The following is a 15,730-nucleotide window of genomic DNA, read 5'->3' on the forward strand; positions in this document are numbered from 1 at the left end:
AAATAGTAAAATTGACCAGATAGGCTTTCAACTTTCAAGTTATAGTGACCATCGGAAATGTAAAAGTGAAGAACAACACGGGGAGAAGAAAGTTAAGCCGACTATTTACAAAAATGGAATAAAAGATGGAGTAAAAAGCTGGGAACAAGAAGTGGGCAGAGTCCATTTAGAAAAGGGGAAGTAAGAAGTTGAAATGAATAAACATGCTGCATAGGCTGAAACCCACACAGATACGGTAGACGGACTGACACAGACACAATTTTATTCGACTCGGGGAAATGCACAAGCTGCAAAGTGCGTCAAAGGCAAAAGTGCCGGCGTCGGCTGAACCATCACCTCTATCCGCTCCAAGTTCTTGAACCCTCTTATGCATGTACTAGACTATATATAGGCTCTTGATGCTCTTATCCTCTTACTCAAAAGCGCATAAAATAGCAGCGAGCGCCAGTGAGAGAGAGAGCTCAGGGAAAAACTCTACTGACTACAGTTTTCCTCACTGGAAAGTAAAATTGCGCTTGTTTTATATGCGCACGCAGCAGTCACGCGGCTACTAGGAAGTTGGATAATAACAAGTTAAGTTATCCAACACTTCCCATAGCATCTACGAATAATAGTGACGTCACGCAGGATAACAGGATCAGAAAGTTCGTTGGAGGCAGAGCTAGCGACCTAACGATTTCAACGCTCGTTCTTAAATTGCCCATTATGACTTTGATTTGGATTAAGAATTTGGAATTTTTCGCTCATTTCCAAATTACTCGTTGCGTTGTGATTTCGGTGTCGGGAAAAAAGAAACAGATGGAAATGAATGAATTCGACTTAAATTATCAAATAATGGAAATGGGAAAAGACGGCGGAGAAACCACTTTAGCTTTCTCTGTGATCATTGCAGCTTTTTAACGATGAAAAGATAAAAAGTTTGGACTTAAAATAATAATAATAAAAAAAAAATAATAAAAAAAGATGCATGACTCATTAGATCTCCGATCTCCTGCGGATCTCTTTCATCACGCGCTAAGAGATTAAGGCGTACGCGAGCGTACGTGCGCACGTCTATCCGGTCTAGGCGAGGACGTGATTGTGCCGGTCACGTCGCATTGTGACATGTCACATACTTGTATACATAACCGTCTAGCGGACTCGTCCGGAAATGTAAACGCTTTGTGTCCGTCTCCTTTCATAGTTTTGTGTATAGGTCAAGGATATGTAGCGCCATTGTCACTCGCTTCACTGTCCTTTTCCAAGAATCATCTCCATTTTTCGCCTGCTAAAAATGTTGACATGAATGGCCGTGTAGTATTTTGATTGTATACTTGATCTCGGTTACATTTCCCTTTCTAAATTTGACCAGCAGGCCATTCTGTCGACTGAAACAGCGCCTACTAATAATGCTAATTTGCATGAACTCGAGGAGTTTTCTCGTGTCTCGCGGTTCCTCTAAATGTTGTAGCGCCGCGACGCCGCATTGAGGAGAAATATCGGCAAGACAACGAAAGCGGCGCGGTGGCGCCGGTCTCAGTTCGGCTTTTATCGCTTTTATTATCAGTGACGGCAAAACGCGGTTATTTGTAAGCGATCAAGAATCCTGCGAAGTGAGCAGATTGGAGCATTAAGCAAACGGGTAACGACGTGCTGTGCTACCAGCAGAATCCTGTAACAGGCAGTACATCCGCTATTTTTCGCCGCCATTATCCCGTATAGAGTCACTCTATAAATATATATCCCAATCTCGCGAAATAAGGCGGATAGAAATATGGACGCGAGTCACGAGCGCGCATATAGACGCTGCTGTGCTGTATAGCTGGAGGAAGTTCACGCTTCTTCCAGTTGCCCGATCTTTCCCCTTATCACTTCCACTCCATTCCAACGCCTTTCACCATCGCTCTAAGCTATAGACCCAAAGTGAATGCAGTCTGAATGGCAAAGCCCGCACCTATAAATACAACGATATCATAAGGCCAGAGTCTTCTCTCTATACTTATTATACTCCTTTTTTTTCTAAAAAATTGTTTTTTTTTCCTCTTCATTTCAGGGGATTTGCGCACGAGCTCATGACTTATTCATAATCGCTAATGAGTGCGCGAAGGAGTGTACAATTAAAAAGATAAGAAGAAGAAGGAGGAAAGGGGGGGGGGGGGAAGATAACGCTCCGCAGCCTAATAGGCTATACTGTAGACTCCTCCTTTCTGTGAATTTCTTGATTTTCACCAACGCGTTGAAAAGAGTCCGGACAGTCAAATTGAAATGCGAAACACATAGGTAGCATGAAACCAAAGGATTTTTTTTTTTCTTTCGATGTCACGTTATTCCAAAAATAATAACTATAACTATCGGCTACGTCGTCAAATAGGTGCTGCTGTCTATAACTGCCTACGTCGTCACTGCTTAAAAATACCAGTAGAAGGCCGCGCCTGCGTGTGCCCAGAGATGGATACAGAGAGCCGACAGTGCCGACACATGTGTAAAAATACCGCCGAAATCTGCTGCAATTCATCGATAGTAGTAAATAATAAACTGCGACGTAGACGGATAAATATAGTCCCTCGTAAAATGCAGCAACTGTATGTACCCTTTTTGAGAATATGACGGATTACATAATAAATGAAATCAAACAGAATGGGCATATGGGTTTGTAGGAAAATAGAGAAAGGCACTGACGCATATTTGTCGTGGATTTTTCGTTGTTGTCGTCATTCTTTTTCTGCTGGACGGCCACGATTTGCCGTTGTACATGGGCAACATTGATATAAGCTGCGATACGACATCCATCCCGTAGCGAGGCAGTTATAAAAGTGTTTATGACAGAACTATGAAGAATTGCTGAGTCTCATATCTTTTTTCGAGAAACGATCGATGAGAGAGTGAAAATGCAGCCGAGAAAAATGAGATTCCACCTTTAAGTCTGGAATCAAGGAGGTTTTATTATACAATACACAGGTATATACTGTATGCTATACGAACGTGTGTAAGAATAAATCTGGCCAATAAAAAAAGAAAGTTCTAATAGTCCTATATATATCTATAGCCAATTAGTCATACAGGTTTGGCAGCCGTACATGCTCCCCTGCGCAGGCCAATTCATTATTCCATCTAGAGAGGGGTGGGTTTGATATGAAGAATATCAACAAGAGACAGGACGGATCGATATGATAGCTATAGCACAAATGCTAGGCTGTACGGCAGCACGTATACTACCGGTATACAATACATCCGCAATATATATAATAAAGGCTTTCGACGACGTTATTGGAATTGACACACGAATTCAAAAGTTATCTCAACGACAGCAGCCAGCCCAGTCTAGTCTAGTCACCTATTGTGCGGAAGCTGGCGCTTCATAAAACGGTCTTGTACGTGCAATAATAATAAAGTGCGCACGATCGAATGCACAACGCATCTTCAAAGAGAAATCCCAATGAAATAGCCGAGTAGTAGTACTACAATTCCGCTGTATATTATTACATAAATATCGCACGTTTCGTAGAGAATAAAGGGCCCAATCTAATAGACACGACCCTCATGTTGGCCTCTCTGATTGACGCAACACTGTTGCGCTGCCGGAAAACACGACGCCGCGCCCAAACGGTTTTCCCTCAAATCCTAATTCGGTGCTGTATGGCAAATCGACCTGCTATATAGGGCACAGTCTGTCTCACCCCTTCTTGTTTTTTTCTTATTTTTGCCACGCATTTGCCACGGGTCTTGCTCATCACGTCATTCCGGAACTGCATTTCCTTCTTATTTCCAACTGACAATTTTTTTTGTTTGCTTTCAGTGACGCGCCAGTGACGAGAAGTAGCTAACTACTTACTACCGGATAGGGAATCATCAGCCATATTCTCAAAGGCCTTGCTGCCCTACACTCGGCACTCTCGGCCACCCATAAATCAACTCGCTTTTTTTTTATTATATATAGAACGTAACATTGTGTCTACGGCCGTTATACAGGCTAGCGATAAATCATAACTTGTTAGTGTTTTCTTCTTTGTCACGCTCATTTCGACCTTTTTTTCTAACTTTCTTTCTACCCCCGGTATATGGCGAGAGACTTATTGTTACAGCAACTGTGATCAGAGATTCAGAGTGCGTGCCGAAAAAGCTCATAGACTTGGATCATGAACGGCGGGGAGGTATAGGTAGGTATACAACATAATCGAATTACGGTACTCAAGACCTGCTCGTCTTATATCCCAAATATATCTGTACACCCATTGGATTGTTTGGCCTTTGCTTGTGAGCGAACGCAGAGAATTGAAAGGAATAACTTGTTCTTTTCTTCTTATATTGATCAAAGAGTTGGTCACTTGTTTTTTCTACCTCTATGGAAAAAAACTAATGGAACGGAGATGATGGCAAACAAAAACCAGCTCGCACAGAAAAGAGAAGCCAGATATACTGTAGAATGAAGCGCGAGACACAATAGCGACATCATCGCGACTCAATTACATCGCACAGTGCAAACGCTGCTGCGCTGGGCTGGGCGGGGCGGGTACGGACGAGTGCAAGGATTCGCGGGAGCTTGAAATTTGCGATGCAGTTGAATTAATTCCTGATGCAGAACAGTTGCCGCTTCTCTCCCCGCTGCGTGTATTACGGTCGCGGTCGCTTGTCTGTATGGCTCCTACCTCGTTGCCAAGTTTTAATTAGATCAGTCTCACTCGCAGAAGAGACTGTGAAACGTCAAGCACTTTATTTGCGCCGTGGCTGCTGGCGGAGTGGCGGGGAAATAGACTGGCCCAGGTCGCCCACAGAGATGCAAGGAGAGATGAGAGGCGACGCCGTCGCTTTGTTCCTGCCCCTAATTTGTCCGTTCTACGTGATAACTTTGATTTCATTGCGTTGACCTACTGCCTCAATTTGACTCCTCTCACTCATTTCCATATTGCAAATAACAAAGCTATACTAAAACACGTCCGCCATTTGTCGATAATGACTCTTTCTTATCTCCTCATCCATTCCCTTTTGCCAATTATTTTTGAAGTTTCCCACTGAAACTGCACGACTTTGATTGCGACGGTACTTTGTGTTAATGACAGCACTACGACATCTTTGATTTCGCGCCTCTTTTTTTTAGACAATTTGATTGGCGAATTTAAAAATAAATGCAATGAAACGTGTGCACGAAACGGGCGTGTTTGTACGGATGATGACGCCTCAGATGTGCAATTTGACATACTTGGAGAGGAAACAGATATGTAAATTAATAATCCGTCGTCTTTCAGTTGGCAGTGGAAAAACTAATCACTCACTGGCTGCACGGGACGTCCGGACGTGCTAAATAAAAATTCTTAAAAAGAGATGGAAGCTGCTCGGATGTATGGAATGCAGCATATACTGGCCTTTTTTGTGGATTATTTCCAAGTTTAATTAAAATTGAGGATGGAAAACAGGGCTTGCCCAATGATGGAGAGGAGCAACTATAGCACCAGAAATGATGCAATAAAACTTGAATAAGAAAGACGGGCCCTAAACATATAATGAATTCAATTGACTGTTCGCTATTTTGGGAGTGATGCGCTTTTTCTTTTGATTTTGAAGTTGGTGGGAGTATTCCCGCCACTTATGCATTGCTTATGGAATAAATGATTGTTCGAATAAATTACGAGAAGAACTTGGAAATAGTTTCGACATTTTCATTGTCTTGCCCATATAACAAGTACAGAAAAAGGAACTTCTGGGGGGGGGGGGGGAGGGGGAAAGATCTCATCTAGTCAATATCTATTACGCAACAGGCTTCTACTATAAGAGTCAAATGATGCAACAATCATGTATACAGAGCCGACATTCCTACACATACTGTTATAATACGCAATTAATAACGCTAGGTTATTGCTATGGATTGCGACGGGCTTACGCGTGTTGCTACTTTCATTGCGGCTATATTTCCGGGCGGCCGGATGGAGAAAAGTGGACGCGAAGTGCGGCATGGTGTATTTATATGTATGTAGTATAGCCATACTTATAGAGTTATAGGGTTCAGCTGTAATAAAAACATTTTTAAGAGCCCTCTCTTATGGTTGAGGATTTTCTCGAGTAATTTGTGACATCATATATAATGTAGTTTATTCTTTCTTAGACTTATCGACTTATATTCTTAGACGGTATAGGCTTGGGTATAGGTATAGTCAAGTAAATATACATTAGGAGCTTATACAAGATCAGATTGCCTTTCCTGTTGCCCTGCTGTTTAGACTTTTATTCGGCCTTGCGAAAGTTATTTATGTGATGCCCATCAGTTGTTGTTCACTTGGTGAATGCCATTGTATGTATCTATGCAATATGCAACAAGCAGCGCACTGTCTCTTTTTGAAACAAAAATCTATACTCAGGGCTGCGTTGAACGTGGAAAACCAAGAACAGATGGAAGGTATTTATATCGAACTGTCTAGAGTTTTGTTTCAGCTGATGCTGCCATCGCCATATCGGGATGATGGATGGCCGTCTTCTACTTTAATGATAATCAATCAGGAGAGACCAAGAACAGGCGATGGCCAAAAATGGTTATGCAAAAGAAAGGCTATGCACACATAGGCTACACTGATGGAGAAAGAAAAATAAAAACGAGTATAGGTGAGCGCAGTGAGGTATAACGCGGGGGGTCAGAGAGATAAAAGGGTGGTCAGCATTGACAAAGTCAAAGATGGAGTGTCGTGTCGGTTAGGTTAGGACTCGGGAAGCATCCATCAATCAGACTGTGGGTATGTAGCGCGGCATAGTTGAGCATGTGTACAGCACATGTGGAGAGATGGAATCCAGTTTGCTTGTTGCTCCTGCTGCTGTAGTCAGGTACCGATCTACAGCATCGATCCCAACCCATTTCCACATGCTCCAACGCCCAATGGATCATGTTGATGTGACTCAGCAGTCACAGCATCACCCATTCCTACCTTAAACTCTTGCTGGGCAACAAGTCATCGGCATTCGGCAACTATGCGCATTAGTTGACGAATAGGAAGGTAATAAACCCAACAACCAGCAAATACCACGAAATAATGGGACATCAAATAAATGAACCCTAATCTAGCTCAAAATAGGTATTTGTAATATTGATTGCATGGATCCAGTCTGAACGGGATCTCTAAATTGGGATGGTGCATTCACCCATTGCACATAATCTCGCATAATCTCGAACCAAGGACAAGAATGACTGTCTGGTTCCAAACTGATCCCTACTGGAGCCCTGTACAGCCCTTGGTTCTTGGGAGACACTGCATCAGGCATCAGCTATAGCTAGCCTAGTTCTACTTATTCAAGTGAGAACCCTATTGACCCTATTATTTCTTCACAATAAAATGACAAGCAGCTCACATACAATTCGAGTCCAACAACTGTCTAGTAGTATAATCCAGGAAATAATTTTTGCCTCCCCTGTGTGTGTGTGGTCCTCGTCAGCCTTTTGGACTTGGACATATGATACATCACTCGCCATCGTCATCAGGAAAAAGCCACTTGGTGTTTTTTGGATCATATTTAATGTGCTTATAAGGGTCGTTGGCACAGGATGGGCGCTCATCCCATGCACACTCAACACAAACACACGGTCCAACTCTCTCGATGGTTTCCATTGGGAAAGACCCCCATCAGTATATTTATCTGGCAGCAGGTATATCTTATTCTAACCCACCCCTCTCTCAATAAGTTTCATTATTGGGCGCCCTTATATAGTTGGTTCTCGCTGCACACCCTGGGCAGCGAGTCAATCGAGTCGCAGTGTTTTTATCTCCAGCAAGGCAGTCGGCCACAATTAGCAGGAGTCGAGCTGTTAAGTAGAGCAAGAGCTCCAACTGGTTTTCTGTCAGTGTCTCATCCATCATTTGACTGGCTGGTAGTTTCTTATCCATCGTCTCTCCTATATTTGTTATACTACTCCTGTTTGCTGGGAACTGGCTGCCCAATAGAAGACGGCCAAAGATCAGCATTTGACATCTCGGTAAGTTTTCATCATTAAACTTGAATCGACTCCGTTATTAAAGCGATAGCCAGACGGGCCACCTCTTCGCGTTTGTTCATTTGCAACTGACAGTAGCTTGAGGGATGCATGAGAAAATTCTTCTGGGTCAACAGAAGAGCTCTCCTATTAAATGGGAAATTAAAAAAAACGTCCAAATATGGGCCGAGTCTTAGATAGTCGAGAAATTAGACGCGCAATTTCAACGAAGACCCGCTCAACCGTGGAGGCTAGCTCTTGATTCCTCCGGTGCGGAGTGCGGAAATAAGGGAAATAAGCTGCTGGAATATTAACTGTCTTGTGTGTGCATACTCTAGCGTGTATAATATAACATGTGTGCTGTGTTTATTACATTTGCTCGTTCGCTCTCTCTCTCTCTCCCCGGCAGGTTTTGCTCCTTCTCTTTGACCGAGCGATGAATCCAGCAGCAGGAAGGATGAGCCAGCGTCGACTGCTGCCGCTGCTGCTGTTGCTCTTATCGATCGAGTCGGCGATGAGTCGGGCCCTCTCATCCGATGACTGGCAGCGGCTGGCCGGCACGGGGGCCGACGTCCGCTCCGACGCTATTCTGCCGTGTGTCGAGTCCGGTTCCTGTCGCGGCCGAGAGTTCGGTTCCATGTCGGAAGACGTTTCGAAATTCGGAAACGTTCCGCCGTGTAGATTTCACGGCTGGGTGCGTTGCATTCAATCGGCCGGCCCGTCCATCAGAGATGCCGCCCACGGCCGCCAGTACCACCAGTCCGTCGCGACTCCCCAATACTCCCACCATCAGCAGAATAAGGATTCGCTCGCTCAGCAAAGCTCGTCCTACTCATCTCAGGCTCCAAGATGGAGCGCACATCAATCGACTGGAGAATACGGGCCGCATCCGTCGGGTAAGGTGGCGGGACAAGAGCGTCGCAACGAACGGCTCGGTTTGGTTTCGACTAATACCCAGCGCTCCTTGGGCCATGAGCAACAACAGGAGCGGCGGCAGCCGTCGCTCTGGCAACCAAAGGATGAGCGAGAAATGCAGGAGGAGCGGCGCTCAGCCCTGCTGGCTCAGCACTCTGCTGTTGTCAAAATTCCGAAAAGCGCCGAATGGCAAGGAAATCACCTGATGCAGGGAGGAGCAGCCGTTCAATTTCAACAACATCCCAATTCCGCTGCCGCCGCTGATGCTGATGCTGTCCTCCTTCCGTCAGTTAATAAGCAGCCGGCTGAGCTTTGGGGTATTCAAGCAGGAGCCCAACGGAGCCCCAGTCCCGAGTCCCAGGGGCTTACTCATCAGCCAATTCAGCGACCTGTCGAATTCCAACATCCCCACCAGCCATTTGAACAATCGTCTCAGCAGCTTAGCAAACCCTCCAAGTTTACCCAGCAGCAGCAATTGATTCAAAATGAGTTGCCCGGCAACAATTTCGTTGAGCCTCCGTCATTCAGCAGCCAGCAGTCGCTTAATAAACAACAGCAGCAGCAATCTGCTGGCCAATTCCGACAATTGAATACACAGCCCGGACAGGAAACCTTCAAAACTTCGTCAGCCAACCAGAATCGTCCCGATATTGGCGGCCAACAGTTTGTCGCCGAACCACGGCCATTCGTCAAAGTCAATACGATGCCTGTTGAGTCACAACGGCTGACTAGCGGTACATTTTTCCATCAGGTGCCTCCGAGGGTTGAACCGATTCCGTCCCACTCCAATCCGTCATTTAGGCTGATTGAAGCCGGCCAACAGATAATTGATCCTCGACGTTTGGTTGAACCGCCTCCCCAACGAGGAGCGTTTGAACCTCAACAGCAGCAGCAACAGCAGCAGCAACAGCAGCAGCAGCGGTTTGTCCAAGTTAATCAACCGGTCACGGATCCTATTAAAAAAGAAGAGCCGAAGCAATTCGCCAGCAGTCAGTCTAATAGGCAACCACAGACATTGCCGCAAGCCAATCAGCCACTCGTTCAACTTCAACAACAATCAGCCAGGCCGCTCGCTGGCCAACAGCCAATCATTGCCGACAATCATTTGCGAATAAACCAACAACAAGGGCCAGTGACGCTACAGACTGGGCCTTTGCAGCAACGGCCTGTGGAACCTCAACGGTCGGCCGAGCCCAGGAAACTCGATCCTCGTCCACTTGTCAAATCCAATTCATTGGGCGAGTCACCTCAGTTCATCGAGCCGGCCAAGTCTTCGCTCGGAAACCTTTTCGAATTCGATTCCTCGACGGACACGCAACTAGCCCGAGAACAACTGGCAGAATTGATCCGATTGTTGGCCCAATCGGCCAGCCAGCAGCAAACCGATCCGAATCGAGAGGCCACTCCAAATCCATCGGCGCCGGCCAGCAGCAGACAAGGCGAGTCCAGCAATATTGTCTCGTTCATAGCCTTTTCGGAACCACTTCCATTGGAGCCGGCTTCTTCGAATTCTTTATTTTAGTCACGCGGATGCACTCAGCGTTGTGATTTCATCCATCATAGTTCTAGTTATACACAAGACAAAGCTTTAGGCCGGCAATTACCGAAGATTAGGTTGATTAATGGGCCATTGGTCGTATATCTTAGACGTCCTTTTAATCTAATCAGTTGGGAGGGGGCGCACATGTTGGCTCGATTTCTTTTTTCTTACAATGGCAAACAACACGGGGCCGCAATCTCATTTGCAATTTGTGTGTGGCGCCGGTGTTGACGCAAGCTATGCGCTCTTGTTGTCATAGTAAGAAGAGTATCAACAATGGGGTCTTATATTATCAAAGGTATACAGTATACACCGGCATATACATCCACCGCTGCTGCTGTTTATCTCCTCCGTTATTTGTTATTCTCTTCAATAACGCGCCTTTCTCTCTCTCTCTAGTGCTGCTGTTCTTCTTCTTTTTCGTTTCTTTTTCTTCCTTCCCAATCCAATTTCGTGTATTTCTTGCCATTTCCTATTATACGCGACGGTCCTTATATTTCTCCTTTTCGTCTTGAATAACTTTTTGGTCGGCGATCGTTTTTTCCCCCCCGTGTCGCGTAAAGCCAGAAAAAAAAGAAACAAAGAAACAAAAAACAAGAATAAAAAACAAACAAATATAGTACGGTAGAATAATAATACAATAACGCGATTCTCTTGATGCTCTTGTTTCTCATATCTTTTGTACATTTCGTATCCATCAGCATTTGTGAGTTTGCAGCATGACTAGCCATCAGTTCAGCTGTTCCTGATCCCTCCCTACATACAATAAAAAAATACAAGATTTTTTCTTTTGACTCTCGGTCTTTCCCTCCGGCAATTTTCGATAGTTCGTATAGGGACTGCTACATTTCCTTTCCGCACATAGCAAGTCTAAAATCGGGTTCTTATACAAAGGAAAATGCTTAGAGTGCTTTAAAAAAAGATATTGTACATATTAAAGAAAGGCAAAGAAATGAAGTTTCGAATAAAGCGGGGGAGGGGGGGGGGTGCAATCCAACGTTGCCATTACAGAATGCACCTGCCCTATTAGGCAACACACAATTACGTTATCCGCCCTTTGAGTTGGAAATTACAATATCGCGGTATTCCTATACGTAACCAACCAACCTGTGCGAATCTTTTCATTCTTTTCCGCTCTATTTCTGGAAATAGCCGAATAGCAAGGGAAAAGAAATCAATGGCGCCTAAGCATAATAAAGTGAATAATAACACAGGAAAAGTGAAACAAGAATGCTATGGAAGCGGATATATATATGTGTTGGTTGTAGGCGTGAAGCTGTTGCTGTCATTGCAGGAATATATCTATATATTTTTTCCATTCGATGCCAGTCATGTGCACATGTAGCTGCTGCTACTGCACGTTCACCACATAGTAACGTAGATGGAAAGGAGATATACAGCCAGCTGCCAGGTGATTGGGTAACGAGTGAATAAAAGATGGGGAAACTATCTATCAGCATACTTGTTACATAGTGGAGTTACCTTATTACCTTAGAGCGCATCTCGAGAAACTTTACCACCGTCGTGTGTGCCGGTCGATATAAGGCTGCTGTTCATCTCTTTAGCGGCCAGATATAGACGATATTAGGGCAGCTTGAGAGGATTAATAATTCTGGGAATTCTTGTATGATCAATCCGGTCGTATAATTTCACGTGCTCTCTATACAACGTAGTTCATTACAGCCAATATATTGTCTTACTTTTTTGAGGCAAAACATTATTGATGAATAACTAGCGGTGGCTCGTGTTGCTTCATTGTAGACATGCGCCGTACTAAATAGAGCTGCTCTCTAATACAGCTAAAGCTCTATTAGAGCAGTGTGTATAGATTTTATTAAATATTTCTCAGACATCCAGCGGCTGCTGCTGGTCTCAAAATGACAACTGTCATTGGTAATTATCTTTAGTCGTCTTTTTTGCTCTTCCTTCGTCTGCGTTCAATAAAATTCAGATGACGGGGGTGGAGCTCCAACTACCAGCTTGTGGGATCTCATAATAAATGGATGGCCATTAATGGAAGCACTATACGTAAACCAGCTATTCCAACTGACTGCCGTCGGCCTTGTCTGCTCTTGTTCTTACTACTTCACGTTGGCTGTATTTGCGTGGAACGCCAAGTAAAGGCGTAAAGGCGCCTTACGCAATAACTCGGTTCGTTTCTATTTGAATCGAGACACATTTCGGCCACACGAAATTGAAACCAACTGGGAAACTAAAAGTTTCTGAAGTAGAAATTCTTAGTTGATCCGTCATTGCGGTTATTTAATTGACAACTCAGGTTGTCGAGTAAAATTTCACCCCCAACAGCTTTTATTGGACGTAACGTGACATCTGTGCAAATAATCCGGAATCCACTAAAGCGCTACATCGCCTAAGTGGAAGATGATGGTTAATTGGTTATGTACAGTTGATATTCGGCTCACGATCCATACTCTACCGCTGTGTAGTCTACACGCACCGGGCTTTTACGCCAATAAATGCAGGTATTATATTGCACACAGAATGTACATATATATACGTTGAAGGTGGATGTGCAGAGTACAAAGCCCGCCAAAAAAAGAACAAATCTCCAAATATTAAATGAAACCAGGGCACCTAATACCCTTTGCAGACTAAGAAAGAAGATGAAACCAGACGTTAAGTCAAGACAAGAGAGAAATCTAATACATGATTGACTCTTCATTCAATAATGAAAGACAGTATTACTCGGTGTGTATGTCTAATATGGACCGCCCTGTCGTGATGAACCGTCAATATCTCCGCGTGTATACACGTGCCCGGCATCGGACCTCTTCCGCAGCAACATCTCCGTCGTTCTTTTTTTTTCCTCCCCCGTTGAAATAGAATTTCAGCAAAGAAAACCAAATCAAAGCTGTAGTGCTGTGCTGTGCAGTTGACAGAACTCAGCTAGCGCCTGATTGCATTTGTCGGTATGTTTTGTCAGTCGAAGACGCAGAAACATATAAATATTACATCGATGACGATATATATATATATTATATATGTTTATCTCTCTCTCTATCTAGAAAAGAAGAAAAAAAAGAGCTGTCTGTTGTAAGAAGAACAAAGGAGCGGCGGCACGAGCGGTAAAGTCTACACAAGAGGAAGAAAGAAAAAAAAACGATAAAAATTGGAAGGCCGAAAACAGAAGAAAAAAGAGAGCGTCCCTTGCAATCGGATCAGCAAACCCTCTCAGAAGTGTATGCGACTAGAGAGAAACAAGAACTGTGCACTCGTGCTGTGCAATTCGACAGCTACGCGGGCTGGCGGCTTATTCGAAACGCTTCCGCCACGAGTTTGGCACCCAACGAAGTGAAACAGCGCTGCTGTTTTCCTTCGGCTGATGCGTTATGGCTATGTTATATTCTAATGTTTCTCCCCAATCCCCATCACGTAGCACCCGCTCATTTTACGCGGGATAAAAAGCCACCCCCCCCCCACCCAAAAAAAAAAAAATAAAAAAATAAAAAATAAGAGGAAAAAAAGGACAAACCATATTTTATAAGAAAGCGGCAGACGGATTTGCGCATACGTGCGTGTCGCCCTATTTCCTTCGTTATGTTTTATTTCTTGGAGCGTCGGAGAAAAAAAAATCAACTATTGGTTGGTTCCATTGCATATTTCATGGCGACTGTAGACGAAGAGCGAACCCAAAAAGACTGGAGATTTTTGGATGTGGATTCACGCATTTATGGATCACATAGATAAATATAGAGGTTTGGCCTACTTATTTTGAGGTATATATAGACAGAACCTAGTTTGATTTTAAATAATGTCTTCCGACGAGTATCGGGAGACAGAGGGGCATCTGAACAAACGTTTTCTGCTGAAGTAGGTGCAGTGAATTTCCAATGAGCCGCGGAGAATCATATAAGTCAAGTCAATCGGTTGCATATTCGCTGTTGCAAAATATTTGATGCGTGTCGCGTCTTGCAGACGTGAGATTTCTCATCTGACGTCAATCCCAGATCAAATGTATTTTGCTTCTTGCCTTTTTCTTGCATTAAATATACGTACATGTGTGCAAGAAATGGTCGGTTCGCTCAAGTGAGAAATGATTCGGCGTGTATAACAACAGCAGACAATTAAGTTGTTGTTCTGACTACTTCACAGCAGTGAACTGAATCCGTATATCGACTGCTGGCGCCAACTAGCTAATCATCTCCTCATTACCAAGGCTTATTTATCAAATTGACAATTCTTGCTTAGATCATCTGCTGGGGTCAGGGCTTTTTCACTGGGGGAATATCCGCATATCATCAGCCCCCAGATTATTAGGTGTAAACTGACAGAGCCTATAGATACTAACGCCCAGAGCAGCGGCGATAGGTAGTATTAGGATGTCTACAAAGCCTTGGTCTCATGGCGAGACAGGAACGAGCAACGAGACAACACAAGGACAATTATCAGAATGAGGTTGTTAAATTCGATTTAGCCGTTGCATGCTGGGGGACCTAATAAAGGACACTCCCTGATTTTGCATGTCCACTTGACCACTTCAGAGTAATAATGTGCGTTTCAAATAAGTCAAATGAATAAACAGGCTGCGTGATTATTCCACATTTTTGAAAGACGCGCTCATCATAGAATTAGACTCCCTGTGTTGGCTGCGTATAGATGTGTTACGCAATATAAATGATTCGCATTATTATATAATGCGACGATATTATACAAAACTGCTAGTATATACATACCACAAATAATTCAATAATATTCGTTCCCAGTGCCACCATCTTGAGTATTACATAAAAGGGCGCATCTGGCCGCGCATCTGGCTACACGCCTACCTTCGGACAGAAGTAACAATATTGGATATTTAAACTAAAGAATAATGTTGGGAATTTGTCTCCCCATGTCTCCAGACCTTACCTCACCTTTTTTTTTTTTTTTTTTTTTTTCCGCTCAAATGCAACACTATAAACCCTTACAAGGTATAACGATCACTATCCCACCGTTTTTTATTCGTCCATCATATTTGGAAGTTAATGTTTCACTTATATACGTCTGCGCTCAGCTGAAGCAGTTGCCATTCATATTTTTTTGTATTTATTATTATTTTTTTTACAGCAGCACTCGATTTTCTAGGACATGACCAAAAAGAAGATCCTTCGCGAGCATTATGCTCAGGTTACATTACAAGCAAATAAAAAAAGGAGCAAAATGAGGGAATAACCGGAATAACGAGATAAAAAATAACTTATCGGAACATATTCATCACGGATGAATTCGGGAGCGCGCTGTGTTATATTACAGCCCCTTTTTGGTATGAGCCAGCAGAGGGATTGGGTTCGGAGTCAAATGATGTGTTGCCTTATATACTCACTTGATATTCAAATTCATATTTATAA

The 15,730-nt window shown here is 43.7% G+C and overlaps 1 protein-coding gene across 1 annotated transcript; it reads left to right on the plus strand.

Moving 5' to 3' along the window:
* The first annotated feature begins 7,735 nt into the window (after positions 1–7,735).
* LOC124344488 (transcription factor SPT20 homolog) lies at positions 7,736–11,133 on the plus strand. Its single transcript, XM_046798039.1, has 2 exons — positions 7,736–7,930; positions 8,337–11,133. Exon 2 carries the CDS (start codon positions 8,364–8,366, stop codon positions 10,362–10,364), a length of 2,001 nt encoding a protein of 666 aa, XP_046653995.1. The 5' UTR covers positions 7,736–7,930; positions 8,337–8,363; the 3' UTR covers positions 10,365–11,133.
* Positions 11,134–15,730: the final 4,597 nt, after the last annotated feature.

The sequence above is a fragment of the Daphnia pulicaria genome, chromosome 6 (genome assembly GCF_021234035.1).
Source record: "Daphnia pulicaria isolate SC F1-1A chromosome 6, SC_F0-13Bv2, whole genome shotgun sequence".
Taxonomy (NCBI): Eukaryota; Metazoa; Arthropoda; class Branchiopoda; order Diplostraca; family Daphniidae; genus Daphnia; species Daphnia pulicaria.